The sequence below is a fragment of the Sciurus carolinensis genome, chromosome 4, assembly GCF_902686445.1.
Source record: "Sciurus carolinensis chromosome 4, mSciCar1.2, whole genome shotgun sequence".
Taxonomy (NCBI): domain Eukaryota; kingdom Metazoa; phylum Chordata; class Mammalia; order Rodentia; family Sciuridae; genus Sciurus; species Sciurus carolinensis.
Window position 1 is genome coordinate 151,635,820 of NC_062216.1, and position 15,800 is coordinate 151,651,619.

The window sequence follows — 15,800 nt, forward strand, 5'->3', positions numbered from 1 at the left end:
AGGGAGGGTGGCTTTGAAAAGAAAGGGAGGCTGAAGGCCTGGGACCTATAGAAAAGAAGAAAGGTGCATAAAGGGAGTGATGAGAAGCAGCTGCATGGGCTTAACAGGCAGAGAGTCTTGCATTACCGAGGAAGAGGAATCTATAAATAAGAAGAAAGGCATCAAAGCAAAGAGAACTGGATGTCTGCTACAGTTTCTTCACAGGTAGGATATTTAGGTGAGCTATCTTTCAGCTGTGTTAGTAAACCTTTCCCAAACTGACTTAGAAGAAAACATTTCTTGGCTTAGCTATTTCAAAAGGACAAAGGGAGAATGGACTTTAGACAGGGTGTGATCCAGCAAATTAAAGATTTTAGTGCCTTCTCATCTGCGCTCTCTTCATATTGCTCTTCAGATTGTTAAAGATGCCTGTCAGTAGCTCCTGGGGTGGAGGGCCTGCTTCCTCATCAGTCTCAAATGGGAAAGTAAGGAGTCTGTGTCCCAGAATTCTTATCAAAGGAGCTGTGGTTGGATTAGCTTAGGTTGTACCTACCTATGAGCCTATCACTGTGTCAGGAGGAGGAACATTAAGTTCTAACCAGGAGATGGCCACAGTGTCTGTCACAGAAAATCTATAAGGTGAGAATGGGAGTGATGGCTCTCCAAAGTAAGTGGACATTACTATGCAGAAGGCCTGAGAATAGAGGCCGGACTGCCAGCAACGACCTCCTAGTGCCATGTGTACAGGGAAAAGTTGAAAGTATGTAATACACATTCTAAATTAAAGCAAAAGTAAGAACAAATAGTGAAAGCCTCTCTCCTGAAAGTGACTTTTGCTAAAAAAAAAAAAAAAAGTGCCTGGAGAAGTCTCTCATGGTGCCTCTTGTGGCCACGCTCAGCTGGCCAACAGCTGTTCCATCACAGGAAGTGAAAAGCAATGGGCACCAGCTCCATGAATATTCTCTGAAGACGGATCTTGACACATATACTTTACCTGACATACTTGGAAGGGCTTATGGATACACCCCAAAGGGTGAGTTAATGTTCTGTTAAGTTCTTGACTTTATTTATTCTAAAGGGTGGCTTCCTCCTGAAACCCAGCACTATGTTAATGTCCTGCATGTCATTTTGGTTCAAGTAAGCCATGGGAAGATGGATCACCATTCATTCACTAGAAAATTTCCTGAGTTAAGGAAAAGGTATAATTAATAATGTTGGAACAGCCCAGCTAGAAACCTTAGCTAGTTATATAACATCGAAGACGGAGAATAATGACAGCCATTCTTTTGGGCTTAGAAGAGAACAGTAAGACAGCGTTGGTAGCATGACTGTTGTTCTATGGATTTTTTTCCCCTTTCTGGACTATTGGTCCTTAATCCATGCCAGGAGTCTAAGAGTCTGAGAGAGCGACATCTGTATCTGAAATTGAATTCTCCAACTATTAGGTCAGAATATAACAATAGATTTCAACATCTTGCCTAGTAATGAGGTGATTGTTTAAATAAATGATGATATATCCCACAATGGAATTTTATTCACTAAAACTCTGCTTTAGATGAAAATATATTAACTTTGCATGATGTTCACAGTATATTTTTAGCAAGTAGAAAAAGCAGGTTAGAAAATGGCATGGAGGGACTGGGCTTGTGGCTCAGTGGTAGTACACTTGCCTGGCGTGTGCGAGGCCCTGGGTCCAATACTCAGCACCACGTATACATAAATAAATAAAATAAAAGACCCATTGACAACTAAAAAAAATTTTTTTTTTTAAAAGGCATGAAGAGGGCTGGGAAGATAGCTCAGTTGGTAGAGTGCTCGCCTTGCAAGCACAAGGCCCTGAGTTCAATCCCCAGCACCGCAAAAAAAAAAAAAAAAAAAAAAAAGGATGAAGATTAGATTCACTTTTATAAAATATTCAATATTTAAATTTTTATATAGAAAAAATGGAAAGATTTTAAAGTGTTGACAACAGTTTTTCTCTGGGTGGTGCAATCATAAATACTCTTTTAAAATCTTTTTTCTTATTTGTATTTTCTAAATTTTCTACTGCATACAATACTTTTGTAACAAGAAAACTACAGAACTTCCCCCCTTGGATATATTGGTTTTGTTTTTAACTCATTAATTAGTTACATATGACAGCAGCACGCATTTTGACACATCAGATATAAATGTAGTATAACTTTTTTTTAAACATTATTGTATTTTTTAGACCTTTAGTTTATTTTTTTATGTGGTGCTGGGAATCAAACCCAGGGCCTCACACATGCTAGCTGAGTGCTCTACCACTGAATCACAACCCCAGCCCCATGGAGCATGACTTATTCTTCTGGTTGTACATAATGTAGAATTGTACCAGGCTGTTTAAAGCTTTAATTGTACTTCCACTTAACTTTAAAATTTTTGGTCTTCTTCCCATAAGCAGTCGCAAGTCCTCTGTGGAACGGGGTGGGGAATGAACACGTGTGCACAGACGAGCGAGTGAATGAACAAGCACAGTGCCAATTAGAGAAAAAGAGGAAACGTGAATCCAGCACCAGCCCCTGCTCCCTGCCTTCTGCTTTGGACGTGGAAGTCAGCTCCAGTTCCCCAGGTAGCCTCATTCCAGGTGAGCAGAGCCAGTCCCATCGGCATAAGGCATTCTGGAGCTTCCAGGTATGCAGATGGAGTTTTCTTGCTTCCAGGAGTACAATCTCAAGTCTAGATTGACTGGGTGCAGTGATGCAGCCTCTAATCCCAGCTAGTTGGGAGGCTGAGGCAGGAGGATCACAAGTTTGAGACTAACCTTGGCAACCTTGGGAGACCCTGCCTCACAATAAAAAAATAAAAGGGGCTGGGGGATGTGGCTCAGTGGTAGAGTGCTTGCCTAGCATGCAGAAGGCCGTGGGTTTGATCTGCAGCACTGCACACAAAAAGAATAAATATATCTGATATTAATTTTGAGGTTGACAATCTTTTTAAAATGTAAGATCTTTTGTCACCCACGGTTTTCAGTTTAAAGCGTGCTTGGCACACAAACATCTATTGTAATTACATGTAATTTTTTTCTTTCTCTGTTTTATCCTCGAGCTACATCCCCAGTCCTTTTTATTTTTTGAGACAAGTCCTCACTAAGTTGCTCAGGCTGGCCTCAAATTTGTGATCCTCCTGCCTCAGCTTTACAAGCCACTAGGATTATAGGCCTGTGCCACTACTGTTGTGAGAAATTTTGATGGAAATGATGAGAGGGGGCTGAGCTCTCCATGTGGGCTGATGTAGGGTAGAAATGGGCAGCACCCATAGGACTGTAGTCACATTCAGTTGAGTGAGTTAATTTAGCAGAAACGGGGGACATGGGGGCAGGGAATGTGCTCAGTGGTAGAGTACTTGTTCACCATGTGCAAGGCTCTGGGTTCGATCCTCAGCAACAGACACATGCACACACACGCACACACACCACAAACGTGCATACAATGCAAATATGGAGCCAAAGATTAATCTGAAAGAACATAAATTCTATCTTTGGATACATATTGAACTTTCTTCAAATGTAAAGGGGAAAGGGACGGCTTAAATCAATTTTATCTAAATCTAAAGGAGCAGGAAGATCCCAACTGACTTAGCTCATGGTTGCCCTCCCCTAGTCCCCAGCTACATTCCTAGTGACCCTTTACAAAATCGAACAAGAATCTGACATTGCCTCTGTTTTTGCAATTCTGAGACGTCAGGAAGAGCTCAAGTTGGCTGTAATTCTAAAGGATGAATGGATGCAGATGGTGTATCCTAGCAACCACAGAAAAGAAATCAAGTGACACAAGCTCCACGAGTAGAAGCAGAACATCCACTGAAACACAGTGGAAAGTAACATGGCCGAGGTTCTGTCTGTCAGGCCCGGGCTGGCGACTGTGCACTGACCTCGCTCTTAGGATGCTGTGAAGACGCAGCAAGAGCAAAGCGGGAAGCTAGGTCAAAGGAGGCCTCATAAAATGACCCCGAATCAAAATGCTTGACGTCCAGGTTTGGAGCCATAACCACAGCCAAATAAAATCATTTCATTTGAAAATAACTAAAGGTCAAAGAAGGCTATTAAATAAATCCCTTTAATTTAATGACAAATGACATTTATTTCTATAAAGCCACATAATATCCAATAAGATGCTCATATTCATACCTCACAAGAATGAAAATGACTCTTTTCCAATGCCTTCCTTATTCATTTGGGAAGTATTAATGGCCAAGTACCAACTCAAGAATACTAATGTCCTATGGCAATCATCAGGATTATTTTTACTGCAGTGAAAGAAACTTAACTGAGGCGGGGTGGGAGGGAACGAGGGGTGGTTTGCGGGGAAGGAGTCAATCAAAGAATCAAAAGAAGACATCCAAGAATCAGGGTAGCTCTGAGGGCCCCACAAAACTAGAAACCAGGTCTCTCTTTCCTTTTCTAAAGGTATTACTGTTATTTCCTCAGTATTTTCTCTGAAGCTAAAAATACCCACCACATCCTTGGAGCTGTCCGCAGTTTTGTGGCCCTGGGAGGAAGGAGCACTTTCCCAGCTGGTTTTACTTGGAAAAAATCCTAGGGAAGAATCTGAGTAACCTGGCAAGGAATACATACATACCCGCTCCTGGCAACTTGTTGGAGCCAGGAGGATGCTGCTAGGATTGGCCAGGTGGGGGTCATGTGCTCACCTCGGTACAAGCACAGGAGGTGGTATATTCTGGTTAGTAGAGTTGGTATGGAAAGCAGCAGCTCCTCAGAAGGAAAGGATGCAATCTATCTATTATCTATCATCTCTCTCTCTATCTATCTACCTGGTTGCAGTGGATTGAACCTGGGACCTTATGCATGCTAGGCAAGCACTGTACCCTTGAACTATATTCCCACCCTAGATGTTATTTTCAAAAACCAAGAAGAAAGTGGTGCTAAGCAGACAACAAATGCCCATCACATTTATTGAATCAGGGATGAGAGTAAATTTCATAACCTGTTACTATCATTAGCTTGTCTGTGTTGTCATGGCAAAGATAAAACATTACAGAATTCAGAACTGTTTGGAATGTACTACAGATTTGATATGATCTTCCTAAATCATATATAATTAGCAAGCATAGAAGTTAAGAGATTAGCTGCAAATTGCAAAAAAAAATCAAATACCATTTTTCTCATAAATTAACGAAGGGTACTATAAAGATAAAAGTTAATATCATAGCTGTATTTTTAGTTTTTCCAAATATAACCATTAAATTTTTGAGAAATTTTTTTAGTAACTTCATTTTATTTTTATGTGGTGCTGAGGATTGAACCCAGTGTTTCACGTGTGCTAGGTGAGTGCTGTACCACTGAGCCACAACCCCAGCCCCCTTGAGAACTTTTAAAATCAGTAAAATAAATAATTTAAAATTTGAGTTTCTATTAACACTTAAAGGGGACCAGGGCTGTGGCTTAGTGGCAGAGTGCTTCCCTAGCACATGTGAGGCACTGGATTTGATCCTCAGCACCACATAACAATAAACAAATAAAATAAAGGCATTCTGTCCATCTACAACTACAAAAAAAATTCTTTTAATTAAAGGAATTTTCTACAAAATAACTTCAAAATATCTCTAATTTATAGTGATCTGTAATATTGATATTTAGTAAAGTTTAGTTATTTATATGATCTATTCATTTAAAATAAATAATAGTAAATAGACCTGAAACTGATCATGCTTTCAGGAACTTCATATCAGTAAACTAAATTATTATTATTTTTAGCTTTTGTTAGGTTTTTGGATCTTTGCCTGTTTTCACCAAGAAAACTAAGGAATGAAAATATTAATACTGATGTCTAACAAATGTCAGAGTCTTTATCTGCTAATGACTCTGAGGAGGACTTAATTATCTCTCTGTCACAGGTGAGTTCCTCCTAGCTTACCAGTGGTCCACTTTATGCTCTGAATATAGCCCTTACTGTTCTGCCACTGCAACTTATTTTTAAAATGGACATGTTTCTTTCTCTTCCTCTCTCCACATTATGTATAACCACAAGAATGGCAAGTATACTCCATGTATGTATGATATGTCAAAATACAGTCTACTGCCATGTATAAAAAAAATTAATAGAATACAATGTTCTCCAAAAACAGAACAGTCACAATTGCAATGTGTAAAATGAGACAAGTGCCAGTTCTAGGACCCTAAAAAGTCTCAACATAAAACTCAAGGAGCAAACAAACAAGAAATAAAGGCAAAGCAGCCATTATTCAATCAAAAGTAAGAGTGCACCAAGTGACCAGGAAAACGTGAGAATGAAATCTTAGCTCTTCTTCACCAGTGGAGACTTACTTAAGGGTTTAATGGGGCTGTAGGAGCTAGGTATATAGAGATAATAAGGGAACTGGGGCAATCACAGTTATGCGACAAATATTAATGACTATCTCAATTCTCAACCTGAGAAATTCAGGTCAGCCTATATGGGCAAGCTGCACCCTAACATAACAACCTTTTTTGAGATTCTCTGGTAAGGCCCACCTAAGCAAGGGAGGTCATCTGAGGTCACAGAGAGGTACATACTTCTATATAGGAGGGGTTTGTCAAAAGAGCTCCACATTGTTTAACAAAGTCCCAGTAAGATAGCTATTTTTCCTGGGAACAAGGCCACTCTCACCCTCTGAGGGACATTACTCATGGTACCACAGTTGGGCATGAAAGACATGAGCTACTCAACGTCATTCCTCCAGCCTTTGCTAACAGAACCCTAATTTTGTTCCCCCTTTGTCTTTTAACAAGGAGAATTCCTTCTCCAGCTCTAGGGATAACTTTTGATTAAAAGCCAAACATGGTATCTCATGATTCCTGCCCAGAGGTTGGTTTAGACATGGGCATCTGATAGAATTCTGGCCAATGAGAACATGAGAAGAAGTCTGCTGAAAGTTTCTAAAAAGATTTCTGTCCTCTCAAAAAGGGCTATAAGATAGGTCCATCCCCTCTTTTCTGACTGATGATGACCACTGGAACTGTGGTGGCTATTTTATGGCTACAGAAGGAATATCCATGCTGAGGATGCAGACTGGAAAGATGGAAAACCAGAGCCCTTAGTAATGTTATTGAGCTACTGAACTTAGAAACTACCTAAACTACTTAAAGCTAACTACATTCTATTATGTGTGTTATTAAAATGTTTTATTATTTAAGGGAATTTAAGATCAGGTTTCTTTTATAGTCACAGTTTCTGAGATTTCCCCAAAGCCAGAGGTATCAAAGTCCAATCTCAGGCCAGATTCTGGTCAGATCAGCCTTCTAAGCCTCGGTATGTGCTGTCCAACTTTTGGGTGGTTTTATGATGTTTAGGAATCTGTTAATCCCATTTTCCCTCCTGCCTCCCCTACCCCTTACTCCATGTCTTACCCACCCCACAAGCCACACTGCACTCACCTTCAGGTAATTAATTTGTAGAAGAAGGAGGCTCAACTCAATCTATAATAAGCAAAAAGAGAGAGTGAAAGAGAAAGAGAGAGAGGGAGAGAGAAAGAGAGAGAGAGAATAATCATATAGTGCTTGCCCAGGGGATAGAACTGTTTCAAGAGGCTTACTGCCAATAAGCAATTAGAAAGGATTTTTTCAATATTTTTAAAAATTGAGATAAACATCATGGAGCATAAAATTCATCTTTCAGGACTGGGGCTGTTGCTCAGGGGCAGAGAGCTTGCCTAGCACCTGGGAGGCACTGGTTTCAATCCTTAGCACCACATATGAATAAACAAATGAAACAAAGGCATTCTGTCCATCTACAACTACAAAATTAAAAAAAAAATTCAACTTTCAAACTACTTCAAAGTATACAATGTGGTTGCTTTTAGTGTCTTCAGAATGTTGTACAACCATCAGCACTGATTCCAGAACATGTTCATCAACCGAAAAGAAGACCCGTACTTGTTAGCACTCAGTCCTGATTCTCTAATCTTTTTTAATTCACATGTCCTAACAGCCAGGAACTTTACTGAGTTTTGTTTCTGTAGTTTGATAATCATGTGGGTTGTTTTGTTCATTTTCCCAATGCAAAATTATGTTTTAATATATGTGTTTTTTCTAACTATAGATGTTCTCCCAGATTCTAAAGGCCAGCCCTGTCCTGCACGGGCATCCTTTAGCTTTGGATGAATACAGCTTTATTAGTTGGTACTAGTGAGATGTGCCTTTTTTGCTTGGATGACTTTTATGTGGCTGACTTTTTCCGGGAGTATTTTTTTTGGTTTTGGTTTTGTTTTTCCACCTAGCTCAAGTTAGAGGTAATGGGTCTAGTGATTTGTGCTAGCTTAGATGAAATTCTTAGTTTTACAAATTTATTAATCCTAACTGTAAAGAGACAGCTTTTATAAGTAAGAAAATGTTTTTTCATGGTAACATAATATTTAAATTTCAAAATTGTGCATAATTTTATTACCTCTTTTTATTGCTCTGAAAAGAGTATCATAAATCACCTAAAATTGTGGTGTTGGTGCTTAGCCTTATTTAATGACATAAAAATGACCACTGATTTTTTTTTCAATTTTATTGTGGCTTAAATTTCCATGACCATGCTATAAGCAACCAAATATTCATTATCTGTAGACCTCTCTGTAACTGGAAACATTGGTACAGCCATCAAGCACAGGAATTTTAAAGACCTGGATGTATCTTCCATTGTACATGGAGAGACTTCAAGGATTATATGCATTCAACATAAAACTTTTGAGTTATTAAGATAAAGTTATTGTAACAAATTTTTAAGTCAGAAAATTAAAATTCATAATCAGGACTGTATGTAATAAGAAATGTTATCTAACAAGTAAATGCCAATAACATTTCTTTATTAGAGGAGAATTAATAAAGTCATAAGGATTTTATATCACTGAGGACATTTGGTTGCAAATGAGAGAGGCCTAAGATAATCTAGATTTAGAAGAGAAAACATGGAGATTTATTGGTTTGCATTCCTGAAGAGTGTAAGTAAAGTGTAGCTTCAGGCACACATGAAGCCAGGTCCACAGATGCCACAGTGGAATTGTCTTGCTCCTCCTCTTGGCTCCACTTGCTTTTGCACTTTCCTCCTTTCAGGATGAAGTGCCTCCCAGTCACACAAGGTACATATCCTCCACTTTTCAAGTTTCATGGAATGAAAACTTCTATTTTTCAGTGTTTCAAACTAAACTCTTAGACTTGAATTTCAGTGGCCTGTCTTGGGTCACTTTTCATTCATGGACCAATCACTGAAGCTGGTGGGTCATGGCACTCTGAGAATTAGTGGCTACAGTCAAACCCACTGATCCATATGGGCTGCAAGTAGGAGAAGGATGGTCCCCAAGGGAAGCCAGGTTCTACATGAGCAACAGAAATCCTGGCACATGCTTTCCAGGAGCCCTCCAACACAGCTGCTGGGTGGGCCAGAGCTAGCATGCTGCACAACTCCAGGGGCCCATTTACATCATGATCTCTGTAAAATGTGCAACATAGTGGCCCTTGCCTAGCTCCTTCTCTCCAGGACGGGAGGGCTGTTCTTTCCCAAGGATTAAAAAATATCTACCACCACATGTCCATTTCTGTAATTCCTTTACGTCCATAAATCTTAGTAACATACACAGACATCACCTTCCTGGAGCGAGAGCTGACGGATGTGGTTGGATTACTTCCCACACGGATGAAACTGCATTTCATACTCATGAACACTTGGCATCGGTGTCTGATTAAGTTGTGTGAGAAGCAAACATCATAAATAGGACTTCTCCATACATATGAGCATGACTTATAGCATGATGAAGGTGTGGAGGTCTTTGAAGCTGATCACAAGCTATTATAAACCCTTGAAATAATCACCAATTTTTTGGGAAATACAACATTCCATCATAGTAATTAGAAAAAAAAAATGCTTTTTTTTTCCTCCTACAAAAATTGCTCAGTGTAACTTTTTTTTTTTTTTCCTACGTGTTTTAGTATTATTCCCCATGGGGCTTTTACTTTCAGGAGTTTCAGAATTTGCTGTTCAGGGCTGTTGTTATTTCATTCTAATTATTATCTCACCTCCGTAAAATGATTAAATCTGATCAATACTTCTTTATGTCACTGTCTATTTGTATGGTGTCTTAATAGTGGATGGTGACCGGTGTTCGGTAAATGCTGAATACACAGATTATTCCCATGTATTTGTGGGTTTTTTCCCCCCCAAAGAACATTAAGTAATAGAAAAAAAGTAAAACAAACAAGTTTATATGAATAAAATTTTAAAAAGAATGGGGAAGGGGCTACTTTAGACTGAACAGACACAGAATATCGTGCTGAGGAGGGGTATCTGGAGTGACACATAAACGATACAAAAGAAGGAGCAACAGAAACATGACCATGCCAGGCAGAAGGAAGCACGTACAAAGGCCCCAGGACAAGAATGAACTCGGCTTTTGGAAGAACAGAAAAAGGCTAGCATAATGCACCTTGGGTAATAGAGGGAGAAATGAGAAAGATGACTGGCAGGTCCCAAAGGCATGCCTCTGGCGTGAGTAGGGATTCTAAGACTCGATCCCTGCCTCTCTTCTGTGAAGTGTGTTTTGTGACCCAGCGCATTGTCCTGTGTGTACAACAATGCAGCAGGCATTGTTAGCCCATAAATGTTGGTGTCAGTCAAAGCATGATAAGCAAGGAAATTTCACAGATCTAAATTCAGAGTAAGTACCTATTCTCATGGAAACAAATCACCATTCCCTTCCAAATGGAAGATGTCCAATGAAATGAACCTGCTGTCCTGACACCACTGGGCTTAGTGTGTTTATGTTGGGGACCCCCAGAAACAGACACTGAGATAGGGTTGGTTCTCAGGAGGTGGTCTCAGTAAGCACCTGGCCGAGTTGTTCTTTTGGAATTGATTATAGATTTAATTCTCAAGGTTCATTTTTGAAGCTCTTCCCCAACTTTCATACCAATCTTCAATGTTGCTTTCTTCAACTCTGTCTAGCAAGTGGGTATAGATCCTGACCTCAGGTCATGTTTCCTTCATGTCAGTGTACAGATAAAAGGTATTGCTTAGAGCTGGGGGTAGTGGCACATAATTCTAACAACTCAGGAAGCTGACACAAGGGGATTCTACGTTTGAGGCCAGCCTTAGCAACTTAGCAAATCCCTAAGGAACTTTGGGAGACCCTGTTCCAAATTTAAAAAAGGCTGGGGATGTGGTTCAGTGGTCAAGTGTCCCTGGGTTCAATTCCCAGCACAGGAAAAAAATTTAAAAAGGTATTACTTAAAATCCTGAGATATTTGCCCTCTGCTGTCCTTCAAGACAACCTAAGAGGGACTGTGATACAAAATAGTGTACTTGTAGCTAGTCCTGCACACTGACCAATGACATCTACAAGCCAGGCTTGCCCCTTTTCATTTTTGGTTCGTTGGACAGTAACCTACCACAATGTCAAAGGAACGGCAAGGCCTAGGAATGGGGGAGTCAAAGCACAGGCACAGAGTGGGCAGAACCTGCTCACCCTAAATGAGCCTCTGTGGTCCCATCTATCAGGTGATGGAGTGCTACCAGAAATGGTTGACTGAGTAACTGAATTAGAGAGCACCTGATGTCCCGTCATCTCCAACATCCCATAGCAAATTAGAATTGTTTCTCAAAAGAATAGTAATCTTCCTGAAGCAAGTGTGACCCAGCTCCCAAATCCTGAGGGCTTCCCTTGTGATTCGCTGCAAAGATCTGTCATTAACTTCAGTGAATGCCAGACACTTGGAGAGGGTTGAGTAACAAAGCTGCTTGGACTGCCGGGCCACCTAAAGGGATGCTTTTGCTCTGACAGCTTTTTGTCAACGGGTAAATAAATAAAAACACCTATGCGGGGCTGAGGATGTGGCTCAGCATGTGGGAGGTCCTGGGTTTGATCCCTAGCGCCACAGGAAAACACCTGTATGCTGTCTTCTCTCTTGAAAAATCCAGAGTTGCACCTTTCCTAGTTGTAGAAGGGGTGTATTTCCATGAGATTCAGATCCCAGCCTGTGGCATGTGTACCTATGTCCTTCCAGGGCATCTAGGGTGTCTGGTATTTTCCTCTGATTCAGTGTAGTGAACTAATGAGACACTTCATGGTTTGGTGAGGCATTAAATGTCCTCATTTTTGTTCCTGGCAGGTAAAAGCAAACAATTGCTGGTGAACTCTACAAACCAAACTGGATAAAACATGAAGTAGTCAGACAAAAAGTTATGTATCAAATTTCAGAGGCTGAGTTAATTTGTTCCAATAAAAATTGCAAGAGCAATTTTGATCCTGGTCATCTCAAGTTTAGGTTTCACGGTAGACCATGGCCATTCTCCATGACCTACCAATCTTTCCCGTCTATCTACGGGAAGTACGCTGTACATTTGGAATTACCACGTTTGTATTTTTTCACCCTTTGATGGTTGTACTAATTTCCATAATTATCTCATACTCGAGGCTAGGTAACTTTATAAAGCAAAGAGGTTAATTTTGGTTCATAGCTCTGGTCCAAGGTTGAGGGGCAGCATCTGTTGATGGCCTTCTTGGTGGCAGAGTTGCTTGTGTTTGGAGGTGCAGGGCAACGCATGGCGATAGCCAAGAAGCTTGTGCATGTGTAGGTCTTCTAGCCTCTTTGCTGCTTCTTTTGTAAAGCAATCAGATTTAATCACGGGAGCTCCAACCTGATGGCCTTATCAAATCCTAATCACCTCCTAAAGGCCCCACCACTAAACATCATGGTCAGACTAAGTTTCCACCCTCTTAATACTTAACAATGGGGATTAAATTTCAACACAGGAACCCTTGGGGGACACCCTCAAGCCATATCTGAACCACAGAGGAGGGAACATTCCATAGCTTGCCTTTGGTCCTTCAACCACTGGGACACTTACTTCTCAGAGCAGGGAGCCACTGTTCAGATTCTGCAAATGATGTCAATCCCATCTACTCTGAGGAAATAAACCATGAGACAGAGGTATGTATATGTTCACTGTACAAGGGGGCTTACAGTGAAATGGGGCTCAACTCCATTTATCTCCCCTAAGCCTCTATTCTGATCAGTGGGCTATAGTATTCTCAATTCCACCCCTACATTAGTGCTTACTAAAAACTTGTAGTATTTCTATTTTCCAAGTACACATCACTTGAGAAAATGGCTGGGTGGAAGGATCATGGTACCTATATTTATTATTATAGTAGTCCTTGAATAAAGGGTTAAGAACTTCTAAGTATTCACAAATTTCTCTTGTAAATTTATTTTTAGTGATATTACAAAACAATGCTCTGGGCCCTGACAGAGGAGTTGGTATATTAAGAGCATGTGAAATCTCAATCCGGCACAGGCTGGCTGCCTTTTAGTGTTTGGTCCTACATTACATTAGCCAAAAGCAAAGTGCAGACAGCTGCCCAAACAGCACAATGAACACAGGATCTCCACCAAATTCAACCTAATCCAGGTAGGTACGGGATACATACTCAGGATAAGGCTGTGAGCTAACTCGTGCTTTTTATGACTGAGGAAGAGTTTCAGAACTGGTTTTGTATGTTGACTTCTTTAGCTTAGTAGTTCACAACTTTAGCTGCGAATGGATGGGCAGTTAATAATTACTGATGCCTGGATTCCTCCCTTAAAGAAATATGAATATACTGGACTGGAGCCAGGGACAGTTCACAGATTAAAATGTTAAAGAACCTAAACCCAAGAAATAGGAAATATCTGATAACCTTCTCCTTAGAGAGCTATAATAAAAGCCATCCAGTTCTGTTGCTTCTTGGCCTTTGTGTCACTCCATTTAAGTTTTAAATTTCCATGAGAAAATCTGTTTGGCTCAGCTTGGGTGTCGGTCTTCCCCTATCAGTCAGCAACGCAGGGAGGTAACAAGTAAGTAATGAAGCACAAACACCACCACTGGAGCTGTTTCCAGAAAATGGGGGCCTCTACACCAGGCAGCCACCTATCTGACATCTACTTCAATTACCCAGCTAGTAAGTTCCTATTGTGCAATTGATGAATGACAAAGTTAATGGCAAAAAGGCACAGAAGACACTACTTGATCAAACAATTTTATTCAAGTTAATGGTAAGCAGTAAAAGTGCAAGTCCATGAAAAGTCCCATACGTTACATGCTGAAACCGGTTTTCAGTCTTTACTTGTAAGGTGTTGAAGGGGGGACCCATTCCTGAATCTTCTTTCTGGTGGTGGAGTAAGGTACATACTGTTCTGGAGTGCCACTCACGTTGAACTTATGGTTTGTCCAAATGAATTTACGAGCAGTCGGTGGTTTTATTGTTGGAGGGTCATCGGTCATACAGTGAAGCCAACGATGCCTTAAAGAGGGGGAGAAAGCGTTATAAGAGGCATACTGTGGGAGGAGGGTTAACAAGGCAGCCTAGAGTGACTTTGTTGTTTAGGTTCAAATCTCAACCCCAATACTCACTCACTGAACTTTTCTATGCCTTCATTTCTTCAATTCAACATCACTACTTCCTAGAGATGGTGTAAGGATCAAAAGAGGTAATACAAATAAAGCATCTACAAAAATTCTTGCACATGGTAGATACTCAACATTAGTTATTATTATTACCATTACTGTATTTCATCAAATCTAAGAATCATCCATGTTCAGATATATTATTATTTTATGTACATCTCAGAAGGAAAAAATTTGGCCAATTAAATTATGACACACCATCAACTATAATATATATCTTAATTATAAATGTGAAAATTAATTTAGAGTTGACTAAATACAGTACTAGTATTACATGCTAGTGGCTGATTCTGGATTTTCAGTTTGCTCATGTTACTCTGGTTCATGAAGTTAGTCCAAAATCCATGAGGGTCCTGCTACACAAGAGGGTCTCTGCATGCATCTTTAACTCCAGTTTGAGTCTAAACACTGTAACATATGCAATTTGTGGTATTAATAATATTAAATCACGGCCCCCAAATTCACAACTATTTTGGTTATAAATGCTTAACAATTTAATTCCAAAGGCTATTTGATGGGAAGTGTGAGAAATATGGCCAAAAGCTGAGTAAATGGAGAAGAAAGGAAAGAGACCAGGGATGACACTGCTAATGACAGAGAAGGAGGAATCAAAGTTGAAGGGACAAAGAGTAGAATCAAGCAGGAAGCTAAGCCGAGGTATTTATATGTGCGAGCTGGGTTACAGCCTCTGAAGGAAACAGGGATTGCTGAAGTGACCCGGACCAGTAAGTGGCAACTGATAACAGAGCACTGAAACCCTCTGAGCTGACCCAGGTGAGAGAGGTTCCACTAACCACTCAGAGGCGGAGGTAGCTGTGAAAAGCAAGGCTGTCACTTGTCAAAGGGCCTGATGTGAGCTTGTTGAGTCAGCTTAAGAAACTAAACACTTTCATTCAAATAACTGCTGTCAAGACACCTGAAGATAATATTTGAGGAGCTACAGTCCAAAGCTTATATATGTACCTATTAGGTCACTTAAAGAGAAGAAGTGAAGAACTCATGGAGAAACAGAAAAGGCACAAGTAAAAGATAATGTATATCAAAACACATAAAATCTGAAAACATTTATTCTAGAAAGGCCATAGTACAAGAGACAGGGAATAAGGAAATGATAGTCCATATTCATTATGGCAGTTTTTAAAGAAAGACAAGAAACAAAATATTTATAGTCTGTAAGGCTAGTATAACCCTTCTGTTGTTGTTACTGCTATTAAACAAAGGACAAAGAAATTTAACTTTTAGATTTCCACACCAAAGAATTTTGTTTGCAACCGATTTTCAACTGGGTCATTATAATTTGTTAAAATTTATTATTACTATTACTATTATTATTATTTTGGTACCAGAGATTGAATTCAGGGGTGCCTAACCACTGAA

At 40.0% G+C, this 15,800-nt stretch overlaps 1 protein-coding gene across 1 annotated transcript in view; it reads right to left on the bottom strand.

Annotated features, from left to right (window-relative positions):
- Nucleotides 1-13,982: 13,982 nt before the first annotated feature.
- Ndufa12 (NADH:ubiquinone oxidoreductase subunit A12) overlaps nt 13,983-15,800 on the bottom strand; it is a 33,462-nt gene continuing 31,644 nt past the window's right edge. Inside the window, exon 4 of the mRNA XM_047549989.1 lies at nt 13,983-14,259. Coding sequence (XP_047405945.1) covers nt 14,079-14,259 — 181 coding nt within the window. The 3' untranslated portion in view covers nt 13,983-14,078. The remainder of the gene's footprint in view (nt 14,260-15,800) is intronic.